The sequence below is a fragment of the Phalacrocorax aristotelis genome, chromosome Z, assembly GCF_949628215.1.
Source record: "Phalacrocorax aristotelis chromosome Z, bGulAri2.1, whole genome shotgun sequence".
NCBI lineage: Eukaryota > Metazoa > Chordata > Aves > Suliformes > Phalacrocoracidae > Phalacrocorax > Phalacrocorax aristotelis.
Genome location: NC_134311.1, coordinates 69228507 through 69249112, shown reverse-complemented (window position 1 = coordinate 69249112; position 20606 = coordinate 69228507). Strand labels below are relative to the sequence as shown.

The following is a 20606-nucleotide window of genomic DNA, read 5'->3' as shown; positions in this document are numbered from 1 at the left end:
TTTCCCTAATGTCCAACCTGAACTTCCCCTGATGCAGCTTCACTCCACCTCCTTCACGTCCTGTTGCTGGTCCCCAGAGAGAGGAGACCAGCACCTGCCCCTCCGAGGAAGGTGCAGGCTGTGATGAGGGCACCCCTCGCCTTCTCTCCTCCAAGCTGAACAAGCCAAGTGACCTCAGCCGCCCTGCCTCAGTCTTGCCCTCGCGGCCTTTCGCCACCTTGGTCACCCTCCTCTGGGCACACTCGAATGGTTTGATGCCCTCCTGACACTGAGGCGCCCAAAACTGCACACAGTGCTCGAGGTGGGGCCACACCAGTGCTGTGTAGAGTGGGACAGTCACCCCCTCGCCTGGCTAGCTGTGCCATGCTCGATGCACCCCAGGGCATGGCTGGACCTTTCGGCTGCCAGGGCACAGCGCTTGTACCCAACTTGCCACCAGCCCAAAGCCCCAGATCTCCTTCTCTAATGCAAAACCCAGTTCGTGCAGTGCCGCCTGACGCAGGTCTGCTCTAGAGAAAAAGATGGCCTGGGTCGAACCAGAGGTCGCTGAAGACCAGAGGCGCCCAAAAAAAAAAAAAGGTCAGCATTTCGTTATTTGACGCCGGGTGACTGCATGACCATCACCCGGCGGTACGTTTGGGGACGGCCACCTGTCCCCCGGCCCGGCCCGGCCGGGCCCAGGCGGGACCCGCCCGCCTCCCGCCTGGCTCCTCCCGCCGCGGGGCGGGGCGGTGGCGGCCCAAGCTCCCGATGGCTACACCGCCCCGGCCGGTCCCGCCCCGCCCCGCCTCCGCCCACCGCCCTGCCGGCGCTTCACCCCACACGGAGCAGTCTAACCCGGCGCCATGAAGTGCCACTACGAGGTGCTGGGGGTGAAGCGTGACGCCGCCGAGGAAGAGCTGAAGCGGGCGTACCGCCGGCTGGCGCTGCGCTGGCACCCGGGTACGGCCGCCATGCCCTCCCGCCGGGCCGGCCGCAGGCCTGAGGAGAGGGCCCGGCCCGCCTCGCCCGCCCGGCCCCGAAGGGGACGCGGGGTGGGGTGGCGTGCGGGGTGGGGTGGGGTGGTGTCGGGGGAGAAGCCCTGTGTCCTCCCAGGCAGCCGCGGCCGGCCTTGGGCCGGCGGTGCCGGTGCCCCGGGTCCGCGGCGGGGCCTGCGGGGAGCGGGGCCGGGAGGCGGCGGCGGCGGGCGGGCGGCGCGGCGGTGCCCTGAGGCAGCGCGCCCGGCTCGGGTGTCTGAAGCGGTCGTGGCGGGCACCGCCGTCGCGCGTTGCATCCTTTACAATTCCATTAAATTGTTTTATAGATAAAAACCTAGAGAACGCCGAGGAAGCGGCAGAGCAGTTCAAATTAATCCAGGCAGCATATGACGTCCTCAGTGACCCCCAGGAAAGAGCCTGGTGAGCGGTGTTGATCTGGCAGCGGCCCGGAGGAGACTTTCTTTAATTCCGTCTCAGCTAGGGCTTTGAATTTGCTTCTCCCTGGGCCTCGCTGCGAGTTAGCGCGGGCCTCTGTGGCAACAGCAGCCGCTTGGCTTCAGGCTTGGAGAGGGCTGGGAGCCGCGCGACGTGCAGAGGAGGCACAGCCGCGCACCCACACCTTCCTCGCCGTGCTTCGGCAGGTGGCGCGGGGCCGGGCGCTGGCTGAGGGGTGCCCTGGGCGCACGCCGGCATCGGTCTCTGGTCCTTCTTCCCAGGGTGGGAGGCAGCTTGCACCTTAGTACAGGTATCCCTCCAGTCACGGTCCTCCCTGCCGTGGCGGGGAAGAGCCGGCACCACACTGAGCGCACATAGGTGTTTTTAGTAAGCTGTTGGTTGCTGCGGATGGTGAGCCTTAATGGCATACAGCGTCGTGTTTCTGTAACAGTCCTAATTTGAGTACAGGCACACACACCTCTTTTTAAGCAATTGCTACTTTAAAAGTTCTATGTAGCTTCGTTTTCAAATGGGTTGAAGATTCTACCAGATTACGCGGCCAAAAACGCTAGTACTCTTTGTCCTCCTTGAAAGGAAAGTACCATTTTTCAATTTACATATGTTAATGTATGACTGGGGGGGGTTATGTGTGTGTATTGAATGATTTAAATAATGTCCTACCCATTTCTGAAGGCTTATGGAGGCAACTTGCTCAAATATGTTTGCTAGCTGCCTGTTAAGAAATTGCTGCTCTATATATATTGCAGATAAAGTAGTGGTAAGTAGACTAAAGGTCAAGAGAGAACATTTATTGAGCCCATCTTTTTTTCTCTCTGAAGGCCTTGGATATGAGACATGAATCCCAGACACTGGGCTAAGCTGTGCATTGAAGTGATATGTGTACTGTGTTAGCTTACCAGCACTGGAGAACATTCTGTGTCTTTACATCCTTGATACTGTGATTTTTCGCTAGGTATGATACTCACCGGGAAGCTCTGCTGAAAGGCGGAGTTGATGGGGACTATCAAGATGATAGTTTAGATCTGCTGCACTACTTCACTGTTAGCTGTTACTCTGGATATGGAAATGATGAAAAGGTAATGAATTAATTAATCTTTAATGAATCAATGTAAATTTCAAGAGTGTTGGCATTTGCTTCATGTTGAAAAGCTATGTGTGGAATTGTTGAGCACAGGTAATAATAATGCTTACACATATCTTTCTAAGACAAAACTTACGCTGGATGCTTAGGGAAGCTTTAATTCCTGCTTATTGTCCAACAATTACTAATCATGATTTCCAACTATACCATACAACTACAGATTGTGTGTATATTATTTACATTATATAGTGAAGCATTCCAGTGCTTTGCAATACCATCTGTTTATTCAGAAATATCTTTACCAAGCAAGAATGCTTCAAACAAACAAACAAAAAAGGCAATGTAACAACAGTTGCTGGGGCAAGTGTGCTTCCTGTAATTGAATTTTCTGTTGGATTTTAAGATATCATAATTTAAAAAGCTCCAGGTGATTAGAAAAACCTCTGCCAGAGAAAATATTTGTCTGTCTTTGTGTTACTGTACTAGGAGTGAGTTAGTTAGTAACGCCTTCTTTTAAAAAGAGATAGGATACTTAATAGTGAATTTTATATTTGGAACTTCCTTAAAACTTGATCCTCTGTAACCAGAAACTTATCAACATCCCCAGCATTCTGGAACTTTTTTTTTTGTTTAGGTTTGAATACAGGTGCTTGATGTGTGAGAGAGACAGAGGCTACACAAAGGAGAAGGAAACAAAAGGAATGCAATAGAATGGGAACTTTGTTAAACAGAAGGGTCTTGCGATCCGGAGCAAGCGCCTACAAGACCTTTGCCCTTATCTTGAGTTGCTCTTGCAGAATTGTAATATTTCTCTAAAATACACTACTGTAGCTGAACATTAGTACATCTATTATTGAGCCATGCGATATGAGTAAACTTTTTTTTTTTAATTTCAGGGATTCTTTACAGTATATCGACAAGTTTTTGAAAAGATTGCAAAAGAAGAGATGGAATATATGACCGAGGAACATGCTGAAGAATTCCCTACGTTTGGATATTCCCAAAGTGACTATGATACGGTAAGGGCAAGTGTAAAGAAACACAGTTAAGTCATTAATTTGTCGCACACAGAAATCAAAGGAAAGGCTCCTGCTGATCCCTGAGGTGAACACAAAACCATGTATCTGTTGTCTTTTCTACTACTGTAGACCATTTCTATGAAGGAAGTGCTTGCGTTCTGATTCATAATATTTAGGTGAATTAAAATTGGTATTTCCTGTTGGACCATATTATTAGCCAGGCTTTTAGGTAAGTTGTCAGACAAACACTTCACAGGGCTAACCATCAGTTATGCCAATGAAACTTAAGGCCTATAAAATGAACAGATGTTTTCTTTGTCTCCTGATTTACCAGTGTTTTAATACAACTTACATGCCATAAAGGGATATTGAGGTAATATTTTTTTTTAAATAACATGTAGTGTCTTGCCTCATTTAGGAAGACTGCGTAGCACTTACTGCATAACACAGCCTTTATGAAATGGGAGATGTGGTGGCCGAGCTGCAGCATGAGCTCCCACTTTAACACTGTTGTTATCTACAGTTATTCTGAATAAGATTTAGTTTCCAAAATACTGCATGCTTTCCTGTGGGAAGCAAGAAAAGAAAATGTGTGGGGGACACTCCACTTCTTGCCAACTATTTGTTGTGTTCTATCAGACTTAAATTTTTTTTTTAAGGTTACCAGTATTCCTGTGTTGAAATTAAATAGTAGAAGTAATAGCACTTTCCCCAGGGGATAACTGCACAGTATCAGCATACTCAAGTGTTGCTCCTAGTCTGCTACTTCTCCCTGTCACTTCTAGTAGAATTGCACTGTATGACTAATTATTTTTGAAATTTAAACCGATACATACCTTAAAATTGAGTAACTTCAGTGGCACAAAACTTGGCTGGAGTTGGAGACAAAGTTACAAATCAAACTAAAAAGTGTCAGAATAGTTGTTTGAATGTCAGTTAAAATTACAGAGTGGCTTAACAAATGGGAATCTTTCCCAGAGAGAGAATATTTAGTGTCTCTGAAACTGCTAAAATCCGTCTTTTAATAGAGTTATCTTGAAACATCTTTTGGAAACTGCTTGTTTTGAGGCCATGGGATAGGTAGGATTATAGACCTAAAATAGCTTTTGTGCTGTCAGTTAATAACTGCAAAAATGGCTGGAATTCTAGCACCAGCATGCTCTGACATCTGCCTTGTTCGTGGTGTTCTGGAAGCAGAATGCTCACCTTTTTTATTTTATTATTTTATGGGAATAATTTTATTTTAGTATTTTATGGGAATGACATGATCTACTGTTGGGTTGAACAATTTGTCAGTGTGTCATGGTTTTAGCTGGGATAGAGAATTTTCTTCACTGCAGCTGGCACAGTGCTGTTCTGTGGAGTATGAAAACAGTGTTGATAACACACCGATGTTTTAGTTGTTGCCAGGTAGTGCTTATACTAGTCAAGGACTTTTCTAGCTTCCCATGCTCTGCCAGGTGCACAAGAAGCTGGGAGGGGACGGGACGCAGCTAAGAGAGCAGATTCAAACTGGCCAGAGGGATATTCCATAGCATGTAACATCCCGCCCAGTATCTTAACTGGGAGGAGCTGGCTGGGGGAGGGAGGCAGCAATCGTGGCTCGGGGACCGGCAGTGTCGGTCAGCGGGTGGTGAGCGGTTGTATCGTTTGTGCTTTTGTTTTTTATCCTTTTTCCTTTTCCTTTTTATTATATTATCTTTATTGTTGCTATCACATTCATTATTATTATTATTATTATTATTTTATTTTAATCATTAAACTGAATTTATATTTAATTATTTAGTTGCTGACTGGGGTTGAACCCCCTTGCTTTCCAACCGACCTCAGATTCTGGGAGGTTGGGGGTAGCTGGGCTTGACTTCTGATTAACTCCAGTGTTTCATCGTGACTGGGAAATAGCCTCAGTTAAAGTCATTATCACTGTTACCTTATATTCAGACAAAGAGATTACACCGTCAGAGGATTCTAGCATTGCAGTGCCCACTTCTTTACTCAGTGGCATTATTGTGGGAAAAGGGAAAAGAGTGTTAGAAGGGAGCTACAAAAACTCGGCAGAGGCTTCAAAATCTGTGATGTTAACGCTGTCTGGCTCAGTCTAGTGAGTTAATTCACAAGAAGCTGGAGAGGCAGCTCGATCAACGCCAGGCAGCCAGGGAAGATATTCTTAAGTCTGAGACTTCACAAGACTTCATGGGAAGAGAAGACTTGTAGGTCAATGAGATGCAGAAACAAAAGCGATTGGCTCCAAGTGTAAGTAGCAGGCAACAAATCCACCTGGGAGTTCAGCAAGACCTGCTGTACAGAATTCTGGAGAATGTCAGAGATGCGCTGGTATTTCAGGTAGCTGCTGAGGAGGAGGAAAGTCTTGGCCCATACAGCTAGTGAAGGGGAGGATGATCGCTGTCATCAGTTGATGGCCCTGCATTCTTTTGCATGTAAGATAACGCCTTCTGAAGCAGAAATCTGAGATAGGGAGGTTAATCTCAGGTTTTTGGATTAAATATGAATATTTATTGGTTATTATAGATTCATAGAATGGTTTAGGTTGGAAGGACCTTTGGAGGTCATCTAGTCCAACCCCCCTGCAGTGAGCAGGGACATCTTCAGCTACATTAGGTTGCTCAGAGCCCCGTCCAGCCTGACCTTGAATGCCTCTAGGGATGGGGCATCTATGACTTCTCTGGGCAACCCATTCCAGTGTTTCACCACCCTCACAGTAAAAAATTTTTTCCTTATATCCAGTCTAAATTTACCTTCCTTTGGTTTAAAACCCTTACCCCTTGCCCTGTCACAACAGGCCTTGCTAAAAGGTCTGTCCCCATCTTTCCTATCGTCCCCTTTAAGTACTGAAAGGCCTCAATAAGGTCTCCCTGCAGCCTTCTCTTCTCCAGGCTGAACAACCCCAACTCTCTCAGCCTGTCGTCGTAGGAGAGGTGCTCCAGCCCTCGGGTCATTTTTGTGTCCTCCTCTGGACCCGCTCCAACAGCTCCGTGTCCTCCTTGTGCTGAGAAGCAGCTGGGTTTTTGTGATAGAGAAAAAATGTAGTGACTTACCTGCCAGAGGTCACAGCTATGAACCTTTGAATGTAGATAGGGCATTACAAATTAATGTTGAGGTGTTGATAGTTATAGTCCATAGATGTGAATACCAATGACAGACGGAGAAGAAGACATCCCAGAAGAAGAGATATTAGACCGTTGGGTTAGATACTTCTATGAGGTATTCCAAAATATACACAGTAGTGAGTGTAGAAGTAGTAAAAAGGCAGCTTAATGGGGCAAGTGATGTGGGGGTTCAGGCGTATCTTGTTTCCTGCATATACAAAATGCAGAAGGTTAATAATTATTTGGAGAGTAATAGAAAAATAGAATAAAATAGTAATTATTGTGCCATTTTATTAATCCAGCATTTACTCATGAATAGCAAAAGCAAGGAGAATAAGAAAAGATAATTTACTGTTTCTTTTAATGTGAGAGCTAGAGGATGTCATTTTAACCTGCAGTCGTGTAATTTGATAACAAAACAGGAGTTAGTGCATCCTCACATACTCTATTGTTAAACTGTGCAAGTCACGGCTCCGTGCTAATTTACATGCGTTAATCCATGAAAGAAAAATCCATGAAGCGCTATTGATTTCTGTCTTGGCCTGCAAGAAGAAAGAATATACAGGGAAGAGATAGCATTATGTACATGTGTTTGTTTTATCGCTGCTCTTGTGCTGGTCATTGGCTGCTGTTGAATGTCTATGGCTGACCTTTGGTGTAATTTAGTATGGTGGTTCTTAGGCAATACGTGCATATGCCTGCTGGCAGACAGCATATCTGATTCTGATTGAGCTTTTCAGTTTGACAGGAAGAGTACAGCACAGCTCAGTAACTGGGCACTACTGTCACCATGATCCAATCCTGCAAGGGGGTATTTTTTAGAAGTTGCAGTTTGGAATAGTTTAGACAAGGTTGTTGATTTGACATGGTGGTTTGAAATTTTAAGGATGATGCTAGAGGTTTCTTTAAACCTTCCTGTTACTCATTTTTACTCAGAGAAAACTGTGGCCTGTGTAGAGGACACAAAACAGCTGCAAAAGTCCTGAACTACTTGGTATATTTTTTGTCATTCCCCCCCCGAAGTTAACAATTATTACATTTTTTTTCTTTTCTACAGGTAGTGCACCCTTTCTATGCATATTGGCAGAGTTTCTGTACTCAGAAAAGCTTTGCTTGGAAAGAAGAATATGACACACGACAAGCCTCAAACCGCTGGGAGAAACGAGCTATGGAAAAAGAGAACAAGAAAACGAGAGATAAAGCAAGGAAAGAGAGGAATGAACTGGTCCGTCAACTAGTAGCCTTTATTCGTAAAAGGGATAAAAGAGTACAGGCTCACAGAAAACTTGTAGAAGAACAAAATGCAGAAAAAACTAGGAAAGCAGAGGAATTTCGGAGACAGCAGCAGCTCAAACAAGCAAAGTATGTAAATGTGGAACATATCTTTTCTTTTAAACTTGGAGAAACTATCCATGAGGATACCATATAGAGTTAGATTCTAATAGTAGCCTCACTTGCTCTTTTAAGCATCTTGGAAAATTTTGTGTTAGCTTTGGTCTTAAGTCTGAGCTTTTTAAAACTTGAGTGTCTCTACATTGTACTGGCACGCAGAGATGTAAGATAACCAGGAAATAGTTAGCTGTATGCTGCAGGTGACTGGCTGTAGTAGCACAGAATCCAGTGTGCTTTTACTTGCCTGGGGAAGTAAGATTTAATAGTTATCATTGTTCCTTTAAAGAAAAAAGAATGTATGTTTTGGAATGAGGGAGAACAGGACTATGACAACCTGGATGCAGATCACCTTCGTCTGCCCTGGAACTGTACCTGCTAAAAAGAAAGGGGTAAAAATGAACTTAGTTTTGCTTTTCCTTTTAACTATTCAGAAAGGACCCTTTCATTGAACTAAATGCATTTTTTGATGCTTTTATTTTTCCTAAAATTAAGAAGAAGCACAATTTATTGTTCCAGCTAGGTGAGTTTTTTGCCTGCAATGGGAAGAAGGAGCTTAAATTCAAAATAAGAGTGCACCTGCAAAATAATTGCATATTGATTGAAATTCTATCATAAATATTAAAATATATATGGAATATATTATGTACAAATTATTTTTATTGCTTATATATCTTTTTTCCCTAAACAGAGAATGAAGCAGAGTTATGCATTTGTTGACAAATGGCTTGGTAATTCTGAGTCCAGGAGCCAGCTGGAGCAAAATTCAGCTGTACTGTGGTGCACTGATTGATAACTTGGGCCACACCTAGATTTGTTAAACTGAGCTGGTACGTGCCCATAGCACAAAGCCAAGGAGTAACGTGCTTGTGGCTTTTGTGGTCCGGTACTGTTTGTGAGTTTGGAACTTGCAGCAGGTAAAAGCAGCTGTACTGCTTTGAGGGTTGAGCTGACTTTCCTGCTGTCAGCTTGATATTGACCATGCTGCATAGCATTTCCTGCCTGAAATTCAAGCAGGACCCACCTCTATTAATACCTCTTTACTTGTCAATGGGCATACCTGTGCTGCACCACAAACTGACTGCTTGGATTTCCTGGCCCTACAGATAACTGTTTGCTCCATCATAATATATTCAGGGCTGTCCCTCTAAAATACCAGAGAAGAATAAGTTAACTTTTAAATAATACTTTTTCTGTAATTCCCATCTCATGGACGCAGTGTAGAAGTTACTATATTATTCTGCTTGAAGGCTTGCTGAGCAGTACAAAGAGCAGAGCTGGATAACTATGTCAGATCTGGAGAGAGAGTTGCAAGAGATGGAGGCACAATATGAAAAGGAATTTGGAGATGGGTCAGATGATGAAGGTGAATTAGAAGAACAGGAGACAAAAGGTATGGAAGGTATGGGGTGTGGGGGGGTGATCTATAGTGAGTCGTCTGCTTGAGTATTGCCTTACTGCACTTAAAGCCCCATATTCACAGTTCTGACTCTGGTGCAACTGCTTACCTCCAGCTGAGGCATCCCAGGCTAGAGTCTGGTCCTCTCCGGTGTTTTTCATTGAACATGAGAAGACATCAAGCTACAGCTGTTAATTTGTGCTAATGTACGATTTGGTGAAATGGTCTTGATCTGCCTGCATGTCAGTCATACTAAAGTTGAATGTCAGTGTTATGACTGTTAGCTGGGGCTTTAAGAGCAGCTTACTCAAAAATCGCTCGTCTGACTTTGTCTCTCTGATCCCCACTGATCTCTTCAGACAAACTGGATGATGAGACTGAAGAAGCTGAATTTGTGGATGGTCTGTACTGCCCTGCTTGTGACAAATCATTAAAAACTGAGAAAGCGTAAGTGCTTGTGGTTGGGGATTTGGGATTGGGTGTTGGGTTTTTAACTTCTTTAAAAATGCATTTTAAAGTCTTTTTAACTTCACAGAACAGTCAGTGTTGTCTTTCTGATAAAGACATTGTCACGGCAGAATTTTCCATACTTAGTAGTGATGGATAATGGGCCTGTTTTAATTTTATGTAAGTGTAGCAGTGTTTTTTCAGAGCTACCTGTAGTAACAATTGCTGGTCTTCACAGCATGAAGAATCATGAAAGATCAAAGAAGCATCGGGAGATGGTAGCACTGTTACGTCAGCAACTGGAAGAAGAAGAAGGGAAATTTCCTGTGTCTTTGGATGATGCCAATGGAATACATACTAAAGAGGAGGAAGAAACAGAAGACATCCCCAAGCAGAAGTACTTTGAATTTGTTTTAATTTTATTGTGACTATTGATTTAGTGTGTCTTGGAGGTCCTCAAAGGGAGCTTCTGATGATATGTAGTGTGTTGGAACTCAGTGTTGTGCAATTGAAAATATTTCTTAGCATCAGAGTTCCAGTAAAATTCATGCATTAGTATGACTGGATTCAAATGTTGTAGGGTGGTAGTCCTACATTTCCTCTGCTTCTTAGTTATACATTAAGGAAAAGTAGTGATTTTTTTTTTTTTCAAACGGGAACATGCACAGGGCCAGTGTTTATTGACTTGGTACTTTGTCAGTTGAATGCTGACATAGATAGAAAATGGGCTTGCTTAAAATCAGAATTGATGAAGTAAGTTGCACAACTTCATTTTTGAGTGGCCAAACCATAATACTAACTATCTCACTAGTATCTTCAGTCTGAGCACAATAAATGTTTTAAAAAATGCATTGAGTAGTTTAAGAGAACTGCTGTTTTCATTTCAGGCATGAATAATTTTCTTTTTGTGGCTGCTGTCTCTCTAATATCATGTTAAGAAGATAAGCAAAAATATAGCTTGGTACCTTTTGAGAAGTTGTACTTGGTTTTGATTGGGTTATTTTTTTATTTGAAAGAGGTAATTTTAAATTCTTATCTTTACAGACTCTCGAAGAAGCAGAGGAAGAAACACAAAGCAATGATGGTGTGTAGTCATATGATATGCAGGGAACTTTAAACTCAGTTTTGTTATCTCTTAACTTTTTTTGTCCCCAAAAATACTTGAAACTCTACAGAACTTGAAGACTGTTTTCAGATATTTTTAATTCTTCTTTGACTTCAAAGTAATTTTTTATTACACTTATGATCATATTTTGTGATAATAATCTCATAGACCTCATTTGGGTCTGTGTGTATGATTCTAAGAAGTGTGGTGCTGGCTCTAAATAGGCTACAGTCTGAAGTGTAAGGAAAACAGATGGCAACGGGCAGATAGGGAGAATGCGTGGACTTGATCAGACAGACCAGCAATGGCCTTAGTGCATTAGCAGCTTGATTGTTTGATCGTCATTTTCTGCTTTGGTTGCTAGAGGTGGTATAATGTATTGTTTGTTAATCTCTAACTTGGGGTGAGGAAAAAAAGTTTGTTTGTACTTTATTGGTACCCTGCTGACATTGTAGTTGTTGGAACGGACACATCCATTCCACCTTTCACTTGAATTGTAAACATGAGTAACACCAACCTGTTGTACTCCAGGACCTGAGTCTGTGCATGGTATGACAGAACTGTAAGATGTTTCAGGCTTGAATGGAAGGAGTGCCATAGTGAGCAAACTCTTCTGTCCGCCTTCTTCAAGCTTGATCCTTTTCAAGTCTTACCTCTTCTCCGCTTTCTGCCCCAATTCTAGCCTTGTCCCAGTGAGCTGTCTGTACCAGGTCCTGCCTCTTCTCCTTTCCCAAGACGGTCTTGTGTCTTCCCCCAGCCTAACCCCTCTAGTCTCCTATTATGTGTTCACCCTCTCCCATACTGTCATTATCTCCCATCCTCAAGAATCTTCCCTGAGAGTTCAGAATTTTTCTTGCTTCTCCTTGGCTGCTATTGCATAGTCCAAGTCAGCGTTGGCTTGACTTTCTTGTTTCCATGCAGGCCATCAGGCTCCAGTTCAGCTCTTGCCTCCTCAGTTTGAATTCAGGTCTTGTTCTCACTCTGTAGGTTGCATATAGGCACTGTGTCTCTCTCCCAGCAGTTTGGTCATGAGGTCTTCTGCAGTCCAGGCAGTAGGTGCCACTCTTGCATGGATTGAGCTGGAGTCTTGTGCAGAGGGATTCTTTGGAAACACAACCTCCATCCTCTACCAAGCTTTACAGAGTGCAAGGAAATGCTATGGTTTTTGTTTTCTTTTCCTGAAGGTAGGTAGATTAGCCAAGGTTTTTCAGGTAGCTGAGACTCTGCAAAAGATACTAGAGGTGATGGAGTTGCATTAATGTAGTGTCAGGTCAAATTCACTATTCAGCTTCTGGGAGCAGAGCTGTTTTGCCTCAGATGTGCTCAGGAGTTGATCTTTAGCCAGACTGCGTGTATTGAGCCTACTCTGTCTTGTGGTACATGGGAAAGGCTGCCAGCGTTTCTAATGTTAGGGGGGGAAAATACAGTGTGTCTATGTGGCTTCAGTCAGCTCAGTTGTTTTGCCTTTAGTGTCCTAATGCAGGTGTTTGGCACAGAAAACTTAAAATAAGTGATGTTTTGCAAAGTTATAAGCAAATCCACTATCTCAAAATGTTACATGGTAGCCAGAACAGAATGAGGCCTCTGTGTAATAAAAACTACCTTCGTTCTCCTGTTCTATAGTTTTAGATGCTGTTTTATTGGTGTTTCTTCCCTTCATCATAGGTATCTTCAACTTTGAAAACAGAACTAAGGTTTTACCTGTTACAATCTCACTGAAAACACACATTAAGAGGGTCCATGGCTTTGTGTTCTCCCCACCCACCCAGATAGGAGGTAAATGATGTATAATACGGTAATCACTAATGAACTTAAAGTAGTTAACTTGCATTTCTTCTGTTTGGACAGACTTATGAGGACTCTTTTGATAAAAGTGCTGATGAAGAAACAGTTGAACAAAAGGAGGTGCCCTGTGTGGACAAGGACAGTGGCTCAGCAGAGGAGCTGGTGAATGAGGGCCAAAGATCTGCTGTGTCAGAGGACACAAGCAATACAGAAGATGTTGGCCAAGTGGATGAAGCAAAAACTGAAGCAAAAAGGTGCGCTAACGTGCAATGTTGCAGTTACTGTGTCATGTCTGATACTGTCACACACACCTAGATTTACTCACTAGTGTGGAGTGGGGGCTACTCTACCAAATCAGAGCTGAATAAATACGATACAAACAAGGAGAGTTAGGATCTGCTTTGGAGATGGTGTTTGCAGATCCCTGCCACATCACATACCAATGGCAGATTTGTCATCTAGCTGAATCTTAAGATCAACAGTTGATTGTATAAATTAAATTGCTTTATTTTATTGCTGGAAGCATTTGTGTTGTGTGAAGGAAGAACAGGGGGAAGCAGCAGAGATTGATGATTGAAAGCCATTGGAAGCTCTTAAATGTTCTATGTTCCTGTGCCCTGATCTTGGTTTCTCTTTGTTTATCAGCAGTACTAAGCCTAAAGGGAAAAAAGCCAAGGAGGCAAAAAAGTCTGCTAAGGCATCTTCAGAGCAGCCAACAACGGTAAGTCAAATTAGTTATGCTATTTAAAAGCTGGTGGTCATGTTATTAAAAAGCTGGTTGGTGGTTTGATCACCTCTAGTCCACAAATTCTGTTCCGGTTTTCTGCGTATTTTTTTACAATGCAGGTATTTCTGTCCCTGTGATTTTATTATAAGCTAGGAGACTGGAACATCAGCTCTTGTCCTTGCAGAGAAGAGCAGGACTAAATTTCAGTTCTAAGAGAGTTGCTAAAGCTCTCTATCTAAGGCAGTTCAAACCAAATAAATCAAACACCTGAAGACAGCTGCTGTTGTCAAGCAGGTGACAGGCAGTACCATTTGTATCTTTCCCAATATTGATGCTTCCCAGAAAGAGCAAAATCTTATAATAACTACAGTGAAGACACATTAAATTCACTAAATCTCAGAACCTGAAGTAGCAAGTGTATAGCCTTTCTTATTCAGGTGAGATCAAAAGTATTCTTTATCTTGAATTAGATTTGCAAGGCTTCTGTTCTTGTCCTTGGTCCTACTTGGTACTCTTTAACAATTTTATATATATAGATACATAAAAATCAGAAAGACAACATCTTGAAATTTTAATCAATAATGGAATATCTGTGATAGAAACAAACAGCTTATTTACATTTCATTGCCTAAGAGAAACTGCATGCAACAAGTCAGTGGATTACATTTATTACATATTCCATATGAATGTGAAGCATTTTGGGTTTTCCCTCATTGCAGAATGAAGTTCCCATCCACTGTGTAACCTGCAACTGTGTGTTTCCATCCCGGAATAAACTGTTTGAACACCTAAAAGCCACAGGACATGCAAAAGCAACACAAGCACCAGTTGTAAATGGAGCTGTGAACACCAGAAGCAAAAGAGAGAAACGTAAAAACAGATAGAACTTTGTTATGGTGACAGTCTTCAGAAGCGTACGTTGAAAACCTTCCCAAAACTGAAAGGTACACACTCCCTGTGTTTGGAGTTAAACAGAGAAGGCAAGTCCTAATTTTGGGAAAAAAGATGCAACAAAAGGAAAATTATCTTGTGAACGGACCTGTGCTTTGTTTTGGTTTTATCAGCCTTTCTTTAATGACTGGATTTGACATACCATCTCCACAGCTTTGACGTTACGGGTGGGGAAATAGTAATTCAAAGCTACTCACCTTGCATTCCTGTTGAAACTTGCATGGATATAGTACCTACACAGAGGAGATAATTTATTATTTTGAAACTTGTGTTGCTACTTTGCTTTTGAGAGGGCTTGGCTCAGTGTGAGTGTAGCCAGTAGAGGGACCTGTGCTGCTTTGATAGTCTATCAAAGATGAGTAATCACTAAGACATGGAAAACACAGGCTTTTCTGCCGTCCCCAAGGGCCGTTTCAAAGTAATTAATTACATTAAATAGGAGACAGAAGGGAAAGAGTAAAATGACAAAGCTGGTTAATCAGTTTTGACAATTCCTGTTAGTTTTGTACATCTACCTGCATGCCAGATGTTGGACAAAAGTGCTGTGGAAAAGCCTTGCTGAAATAAGTGAAGGGAGAAATAAATGAGTGACATAATTTCTTCTGATTTTTAATGAAAAGCATTGTGGGAATTGGTATTGCACCTCTGTTTGAATGCATAATCTACCTGATCTTGAGTACCACTTAAAAAAATAAGTTTTAAAAACTTCCAAAAGTTTTAAAAATACCTAATTTTGGAGTGCAAGTGGATTCTACACAGGAATTGTCAATGTAGCTGGAGAAGGCAGTGCTCAGCAAGGGCTGTAGTTTTTTTGTTTAGGAGACCCCTAGAGTATAATTTTCCAGAAGCACTGATACTGTGTTCCCTAGGTTCCTCTATAAAGTTTCAACTCGTGGAGGAATGAAAGCACCCTGCTGTTTTGTGTGACAAGTTGACACAGTACCTTTACTGGGTCAAGGAATTTTTTCAAATGTTAAAATTAGAATGAAAGTAAAATGACAAATGTACAGTTCTTGCAGGCTGTTGGAAACTGAAGGAGGTAATGAACTAAACCATCTAAAAAACTTACTATGTAACAAAGAAACATGGCATCTTATTTCACCAGCTAGAGTTTGCATCTTTGCTAAATGAGAAGACTGAGGGGGATCTTATCAATGCTTATAAATACCTGAAAGGAGGGTGTCAGGACAATGGGACTGGACCCTTCTCAGTGGTGCCCAACAACAGGCCAAGGGGCAGTGGGCACCAGTTGGAACACAGGAAGTTCCAGTTAAACACGAGAAGAAGCTCCATTCCTGTGCGGGTGCCAGAGCAGTGGCACAGGCTGCCCAGGGAGGCTGTGCAGTCCCTTCCCTGGAGACATTCAAACCCCACCTGGACGCGGTCCTGTGCCCCTGCTCTGTGTGTGCCTGCTCAAGCAGGGGGGTTGGATGAGATTATCTCCAGAGGTCTCTTCCAACCCCTACCACTCTGTGACTAATAGGTGAGCCATGCAATCCCAAAAGCAGCAGGAGGAAAAGAAAAAGCACATTTTGGGGAGAATGATGACTGTATTAGAGCTCCATGATAAAAATAATTACTCTAGTCAGAAACTTTTCAACTCTGTGGGCACAGTTTTTTTCATGCTTTAATTACAGTATATCCTTCTAATAAGGAGAAAGGGTTTTAACTCTGTTCAAAACCTCCAGTTATGTTCTGCTCAGGGTCCTTCTCAGCCAGAGATTAACTAGGCTTATGCAAGTGAAATCTCACAGACTTAACCCTGCAGTATTACTTCTTGGCTTAATTTTTTTTCTTATTTAAATAAAGTATTTGGTTTTATCACTTGTGTGTTTTACAAATGTTCGTATGTTTTGTGTATAAATGGCAAGGTTTGGTAGCAGGGGTGGGGCTGCAGCCATGGTGACTGCTGTGGAAGGCAGTCAGGGATCATTGGTCCCAGCCAGCTCTGCACCAGACCCACAGCACACCATCGCTCAGCCATTCAGGAGCATGTGGTGCTTCTGTGAAAACATATTTAAGACCCATCTGTCAATGCTGTGGTACAAAGGGACACAGCCGGAGCAGCAGGAGGCACTCCATGGCAGTGCCGGAACCACCCCCAAGGGGACTACGGATGCTACAAACTCCACACAGTATGTACTTCCCCAAAACAACTTTATTAATTTGCTACCCTGTTTCTAAAAATTACCAATTTTGTTATGATGTTCATAGATGAAAGATGAATTGGGTATCAGATGAAGATGCAGACAGACATTAATCCAGTCAGGGTGTATTTATGCTAATGCTAGAATAAGTGTGCAGCTAATACACAACACCACGGGAGAACTGAACTGTATGTCTACAAAACAGATTAGAGCATATTCCTTATTAGACACTGGATCTGTCAGATTGCTTTTATGATACTGAACAAGTATTTCATCTTCAGCCTCTGATTTTCTTACCCAGTGTAATTAGTGCAGAGTCTGGGTGGCAAGTAGGAGGGGTTCTGTGTGTATCTAATGTAAGGGAACAAATCAACTTATTTTGCAGCTGCTCTTTCCATGTGTCTCTGTAAAGCAGAATGAAATACTTCCACAGCAAAGTCGACATCCTTTTTAGTAATGCACATAGGAGGTTTAATCCTAAATGTCTGAGAAGAGAGAAAGAAAAAACCAATCTTTGAAATCGTATGGAAAGAATAGAGTTTCTAGCAGCCCATCTAGGTCAGCACTCACCTTCTGCCCAGAATGATTTATCCAAAAGTGTGGAAAAGAATATTATAGGAGAAGATCAGAGCAAGAACTGAGGCTTCTGATAAATGCACCCTTAAGTGGGGCAATTTTGGACTTGACTGCGTCCAACTCCCCACTCCACTCTAGCAACAAAGCAACTGCGTCCAAAAGAGACCTGACCAGAGCAGATAATATCTACAGCTCTGTTATTCCAGACAGCTCGTACAAAACCTTAGATGGGTTTGTACTAAGAAAGAACAGAGATCTGAGTGTATTTTCTGTTCCGGCAGCTTTGCCACAGGGAAAATTAATTACTATTGGGAGTGGCAGCCTCTCGTATCATGTCAGCTGAGTTGCTGTTGCAGGCTTTTTTTAAGGCTTCTAAGAGAATGTATTATCAAAGAATCACTAAATGCTAACTTTCAGTTAGGGTGCTGTAGTTTGCATGCATGTTGATCAGGAGAGGGTATATGCACAGTTTAACTTGTCAAGAACTTAGATTCTTAAATCCAGCTGTTTGCTCTGTATTATAATGACTCCAAGAGTATTTAATGTCCATAACAATCTTAAACTTTAAATTTTTCTGTCATTTCATCCCAGGACTTTATGCAACAAGAGTGGAATAATGGTCTTTCCCACCCACAGCACCCAACATATAAACAGATAAACTCACAGATAAACAGCACTCTCGTGAGACAGAATCACATTTTTTTACACTCTAAGCTGCAGGCTGTTAGTCTGTGACTTGTGGAAGAACTGAGGTGACAGATGCCGCATACTATTTATTTTAGCCATCCTTTATCTATCTGTCATGGTTTTGGCTGGGATAGAGTTAATTTTCTTCATTGTAGCTTGTACAGTGCTGTGTTTTGGACTTAGTTGAATAATGTTGAAACATGCTGATGTTTTAGTTGTTGCTAGAGAGTGCTCATACTAGTCAAGAACTTTTCCAGCCTCTCATGCTCTGCTGGGTGCACAAGAAGCCGGGAGGTGGCACAGCCAGGACAGCTGCTCCAAACTGGCCAAAAGGATATTCCATACCATGTGCTGTCACTACCATGTCCCGTATATTAACATGTCACTACCATGTCCCGTATATTAACATGTCACTACCATGTCCCGTATATTAACATGTCACTACCATGTCCCGTATATTAACATGTCACTACCATGTCCCGTATATTAACATGTCACTACCATGTCACGTATATTAACATGTCATTACCATGTCCAGTATATTAACTGGGGGGAGTTGGCTTGGGGGGCAGCAATCACGGCTCAGATCCAGCAGCATCAGTCAGTGAGAGGTTGCATCACTTGTTTGGTTGTTTTTTCCCCCTCTCCCAAGGTTTTGCCCCCCACCCCCTGTTATTTTCCTTTTCATTATATTATTATTACTGTTACTGTTTTATTTTAATAATTAAAAATGCTCTTATTTCCACCCATGAGTTTTTCTTATTTTTGCCCTTCCCATTCTCTCCCCCACCCCAGTGGGATGGGGGGAGTGAGCGAGTGGCTGTGTGGTGCTGAGTTGCTGACTGGGGCTAAACCATGATGTATCTCATACAGAAGCTGCTTCCTCTGTGTCAGAGGGCTTCACTCACCTCACCAGCCCTGAGGCAGTTCCCCACTATTAACTCGTATGCGGTAAGAAGCTGGTGACGTAGTGCCCTGGGTACAGCTGGTGGGGCCTGATGCCCGTTCACATGCAATTTTCACTTTTGTGCTACACTGCTAAACTTGCTATTGACTATTATTGTTGTTACCACCATCCAGGTGGAATGCTACCTACCAGCTCTCCAGAAAGAAAGAACTAGCAAAGCCAAACTTGGTCTGTGCCGACAGGTCAAGCGATAACCTGAACAGTAGCAAAGACTTAGCAGACCTGAATATTACCGATTTCTTCTAATTTACACACATTACAGTACATCGCTTTTCTAGGGGAGGTTGCCCCTCTAAAGGAAAATTGCAAGCTTGGAGCTAGTTCAGAATACTTGAAAAGAAACAAACAGCTTCTGCCCAACTTGTAAATTATGTAAAATTAAACAGAGCTGGTTCCTAGAAGTATGCACTTTCTAGTTTATTTGCAAAACTAAAGTTAATTTAGCTTGAGGGAAATGCAGTGTAGTTCACGAGGGTAGAAAATAAGATTTTATATAACCAGAGGTTCAGTACCTGACTGTAAAGTCCTCCTCTGCCAATCAAAACCCCCATGTCTTTACAGTCTTCCCAGATCTGATTGATTTCTTCAGCTGGAAGAGGGTGGCGACTGTCCTAAGGAAAGTGAACATTAAACTTCATTTAGATATTCTAAATTAGTTCTATGAAAAAGATGTATATTCCAGTCTCTCCAATAAATGCCACTCCCATCTCTGACTGAAAACATTAGATTCATAAATTATCTGCTTTCTAAGATGAGTTTATGCCATTAAGGTACACAAGTCGCTTCACTGTTTACTCAAAGCTTGTGAAATATTTGAAATGCTGGAATGTTCTGGCTCATTTTTAGCCAGAGGAATGATTTCTCACTTCACTAGCTGTTTTTGAATAGAAAATCTTCCTCTTCTTTCAACTGAAATGTGACAAAACTTTCAATGACACTGTAAATTGAAAGGAATAAAGTAAATGACTAACCTTATCTGTTACCATTTCTACTCCAATCATAAGTCCCTTGCCACGGACATCTCCAACAATCTCGAATTTATCCCGCAGTTTAGCCAACTCCAGTAGCATGTATGTTCCCACATCCTCACTGTTTTTTTGTAGACCATCTTCTTCAATAGCCTAGTTAAAATTATATACAACAGTTTTGCACATAAAGCTTCCAATACAGTCAGTTAATCCCCTTGTAGCTTGATAACAAGTTTATGTTTATCTCACTTCCTTGCAGACTATGTCCCTTCACTACTACAGTCCTTGTATTTTTCTTCTCTTACAATCCTCTAGTGGCATCAGATTACAAATGAACATAGTATTTTGATGTTGCTGTGTCATTTTTCACATTTTACTTATTATTCCATAAGCATAATCCAGTAGTTCATGCTTACATGTAATCATAACTGAAAAATTCCTGGCCAGCCGGATTATTTTCAAAACCCTACCAGAAGTATTTTAATTCTTTCTCCGGTATCATGAGAAGAGTATAATTTGACAAGGCATACCTAGGTGTACTAGGCAACCTTTTAGGAAACAACTTGTTTTAGTTAGATTCATCAACATCATGATTTCTAATGACAATCTTTTTTGTTCTTTACTCTGCTCTCCTTAATTGAGAAGTTCTGACATGCAGCCAGCTATCAGCACAGACATGCACAAACTGTTTTATGAACTTAATATTTGCATTAAGCAAACTCACATGCAAAACCAAAAAATACAATGACAGAAGTTGAAGTGGGTGCTTCTCCTTTTTTTTTTCCTCTTTTTTTCTTTTATTTCAACTCCATTTTATT

The 20606-nt window shown here is 42.3% G+C and overlaps 2 protein-coding genes across 5 annotated transcripts in view; one reads left to right on the top strand and one right to left on the bottom strand.

Moving 5' to 3' along the window:
- Window positions 1–760: 760 nt before the first annotated feature.
- On the top strand, window positions 761–16267 carry DNAJC21 (DnaJ heat shock protein family (Hsp40) member C21). Of its 2 annotated transcripts, none has more exons than XM_075079168.1 (12): window positions 761–942; window positions 1304–1397; window positions 2386–2509; window positions 3411–3533; window positions 7698–8002; window positions 9280–9422; window positions 9788–9875; window positions 10114–10272; window positions 10920–10959; window positions 12829–13019; window positions 13414–13486; window positions 14212–16267. In XM_075079168.1, the coding sequence occupies exons 1-12, from the start codon at window positions 846–848 to the stop codon at window positions 14374–14376; spliced, it is 1602 nt and encodes a 533-aa protein (XP_074935269.1). In that variant the 5' UTR covers window positions 761–845; the 3' UTR covers window positions 14377–16267. The 2 variants fall into 2 exon arrangements, with proteins under 2 accessions (XP_074935269.1, XP_074935267.1); XM_075079166.1 differs by having other exon boundaries at window positions 13411–13486.
- Window positions 14040–20606, bottom strand: part of AGXT2 (alanine--glyoxylate aminotransferase 2) — a 17729-nt gene continuing 11162 nt past the window's right edge. For all 3 annotated transcript variants that reach the window (XM_075079169.1, XM_075079170.1, XM_075079171.1), the window contains 3 exons: window positions 19792–19941; window positions 19333–19431; window positions 14040–17075 (listed from right to left, as the gene is read on the bottom strand). In XM_075079169.1, the coding sequence (XP_074935270.1) occupies window positions 16965–17075; window positions 19333–19431; window positions 19792–19941 (360 nt within the window). In that variant the 3' untranslated portion in view covers window positions 14040–16964. The remainder of the gene's footprint in view (window positions 17076–19332; window positions 19432–19791; window positions 19942–20606) is intronic.

Coding starts and splice junctions, on each gene's coding strand:
- DNAJC21 (XM_075079166.1), top strand. CDS start 846: ATGAAGTGCCACTACGAGGTGCTGGGGGTGAAGCGTGACGCCGCCGAG. Junction 9,876..10,113: donor TCATTAAAAACTGAGAAAGC/GTAAGTGCTTGT, acceptor TGGTCTTCACAG/CATGAAGAATCATGAAAGAT. Junction 13,487..14,211: donor CTTCAGAGCAGCCAACAACG/GTAAGTCAAATT, acceptor CCCTCATTGCAG/AATGAAGTTCCCATCCACTG.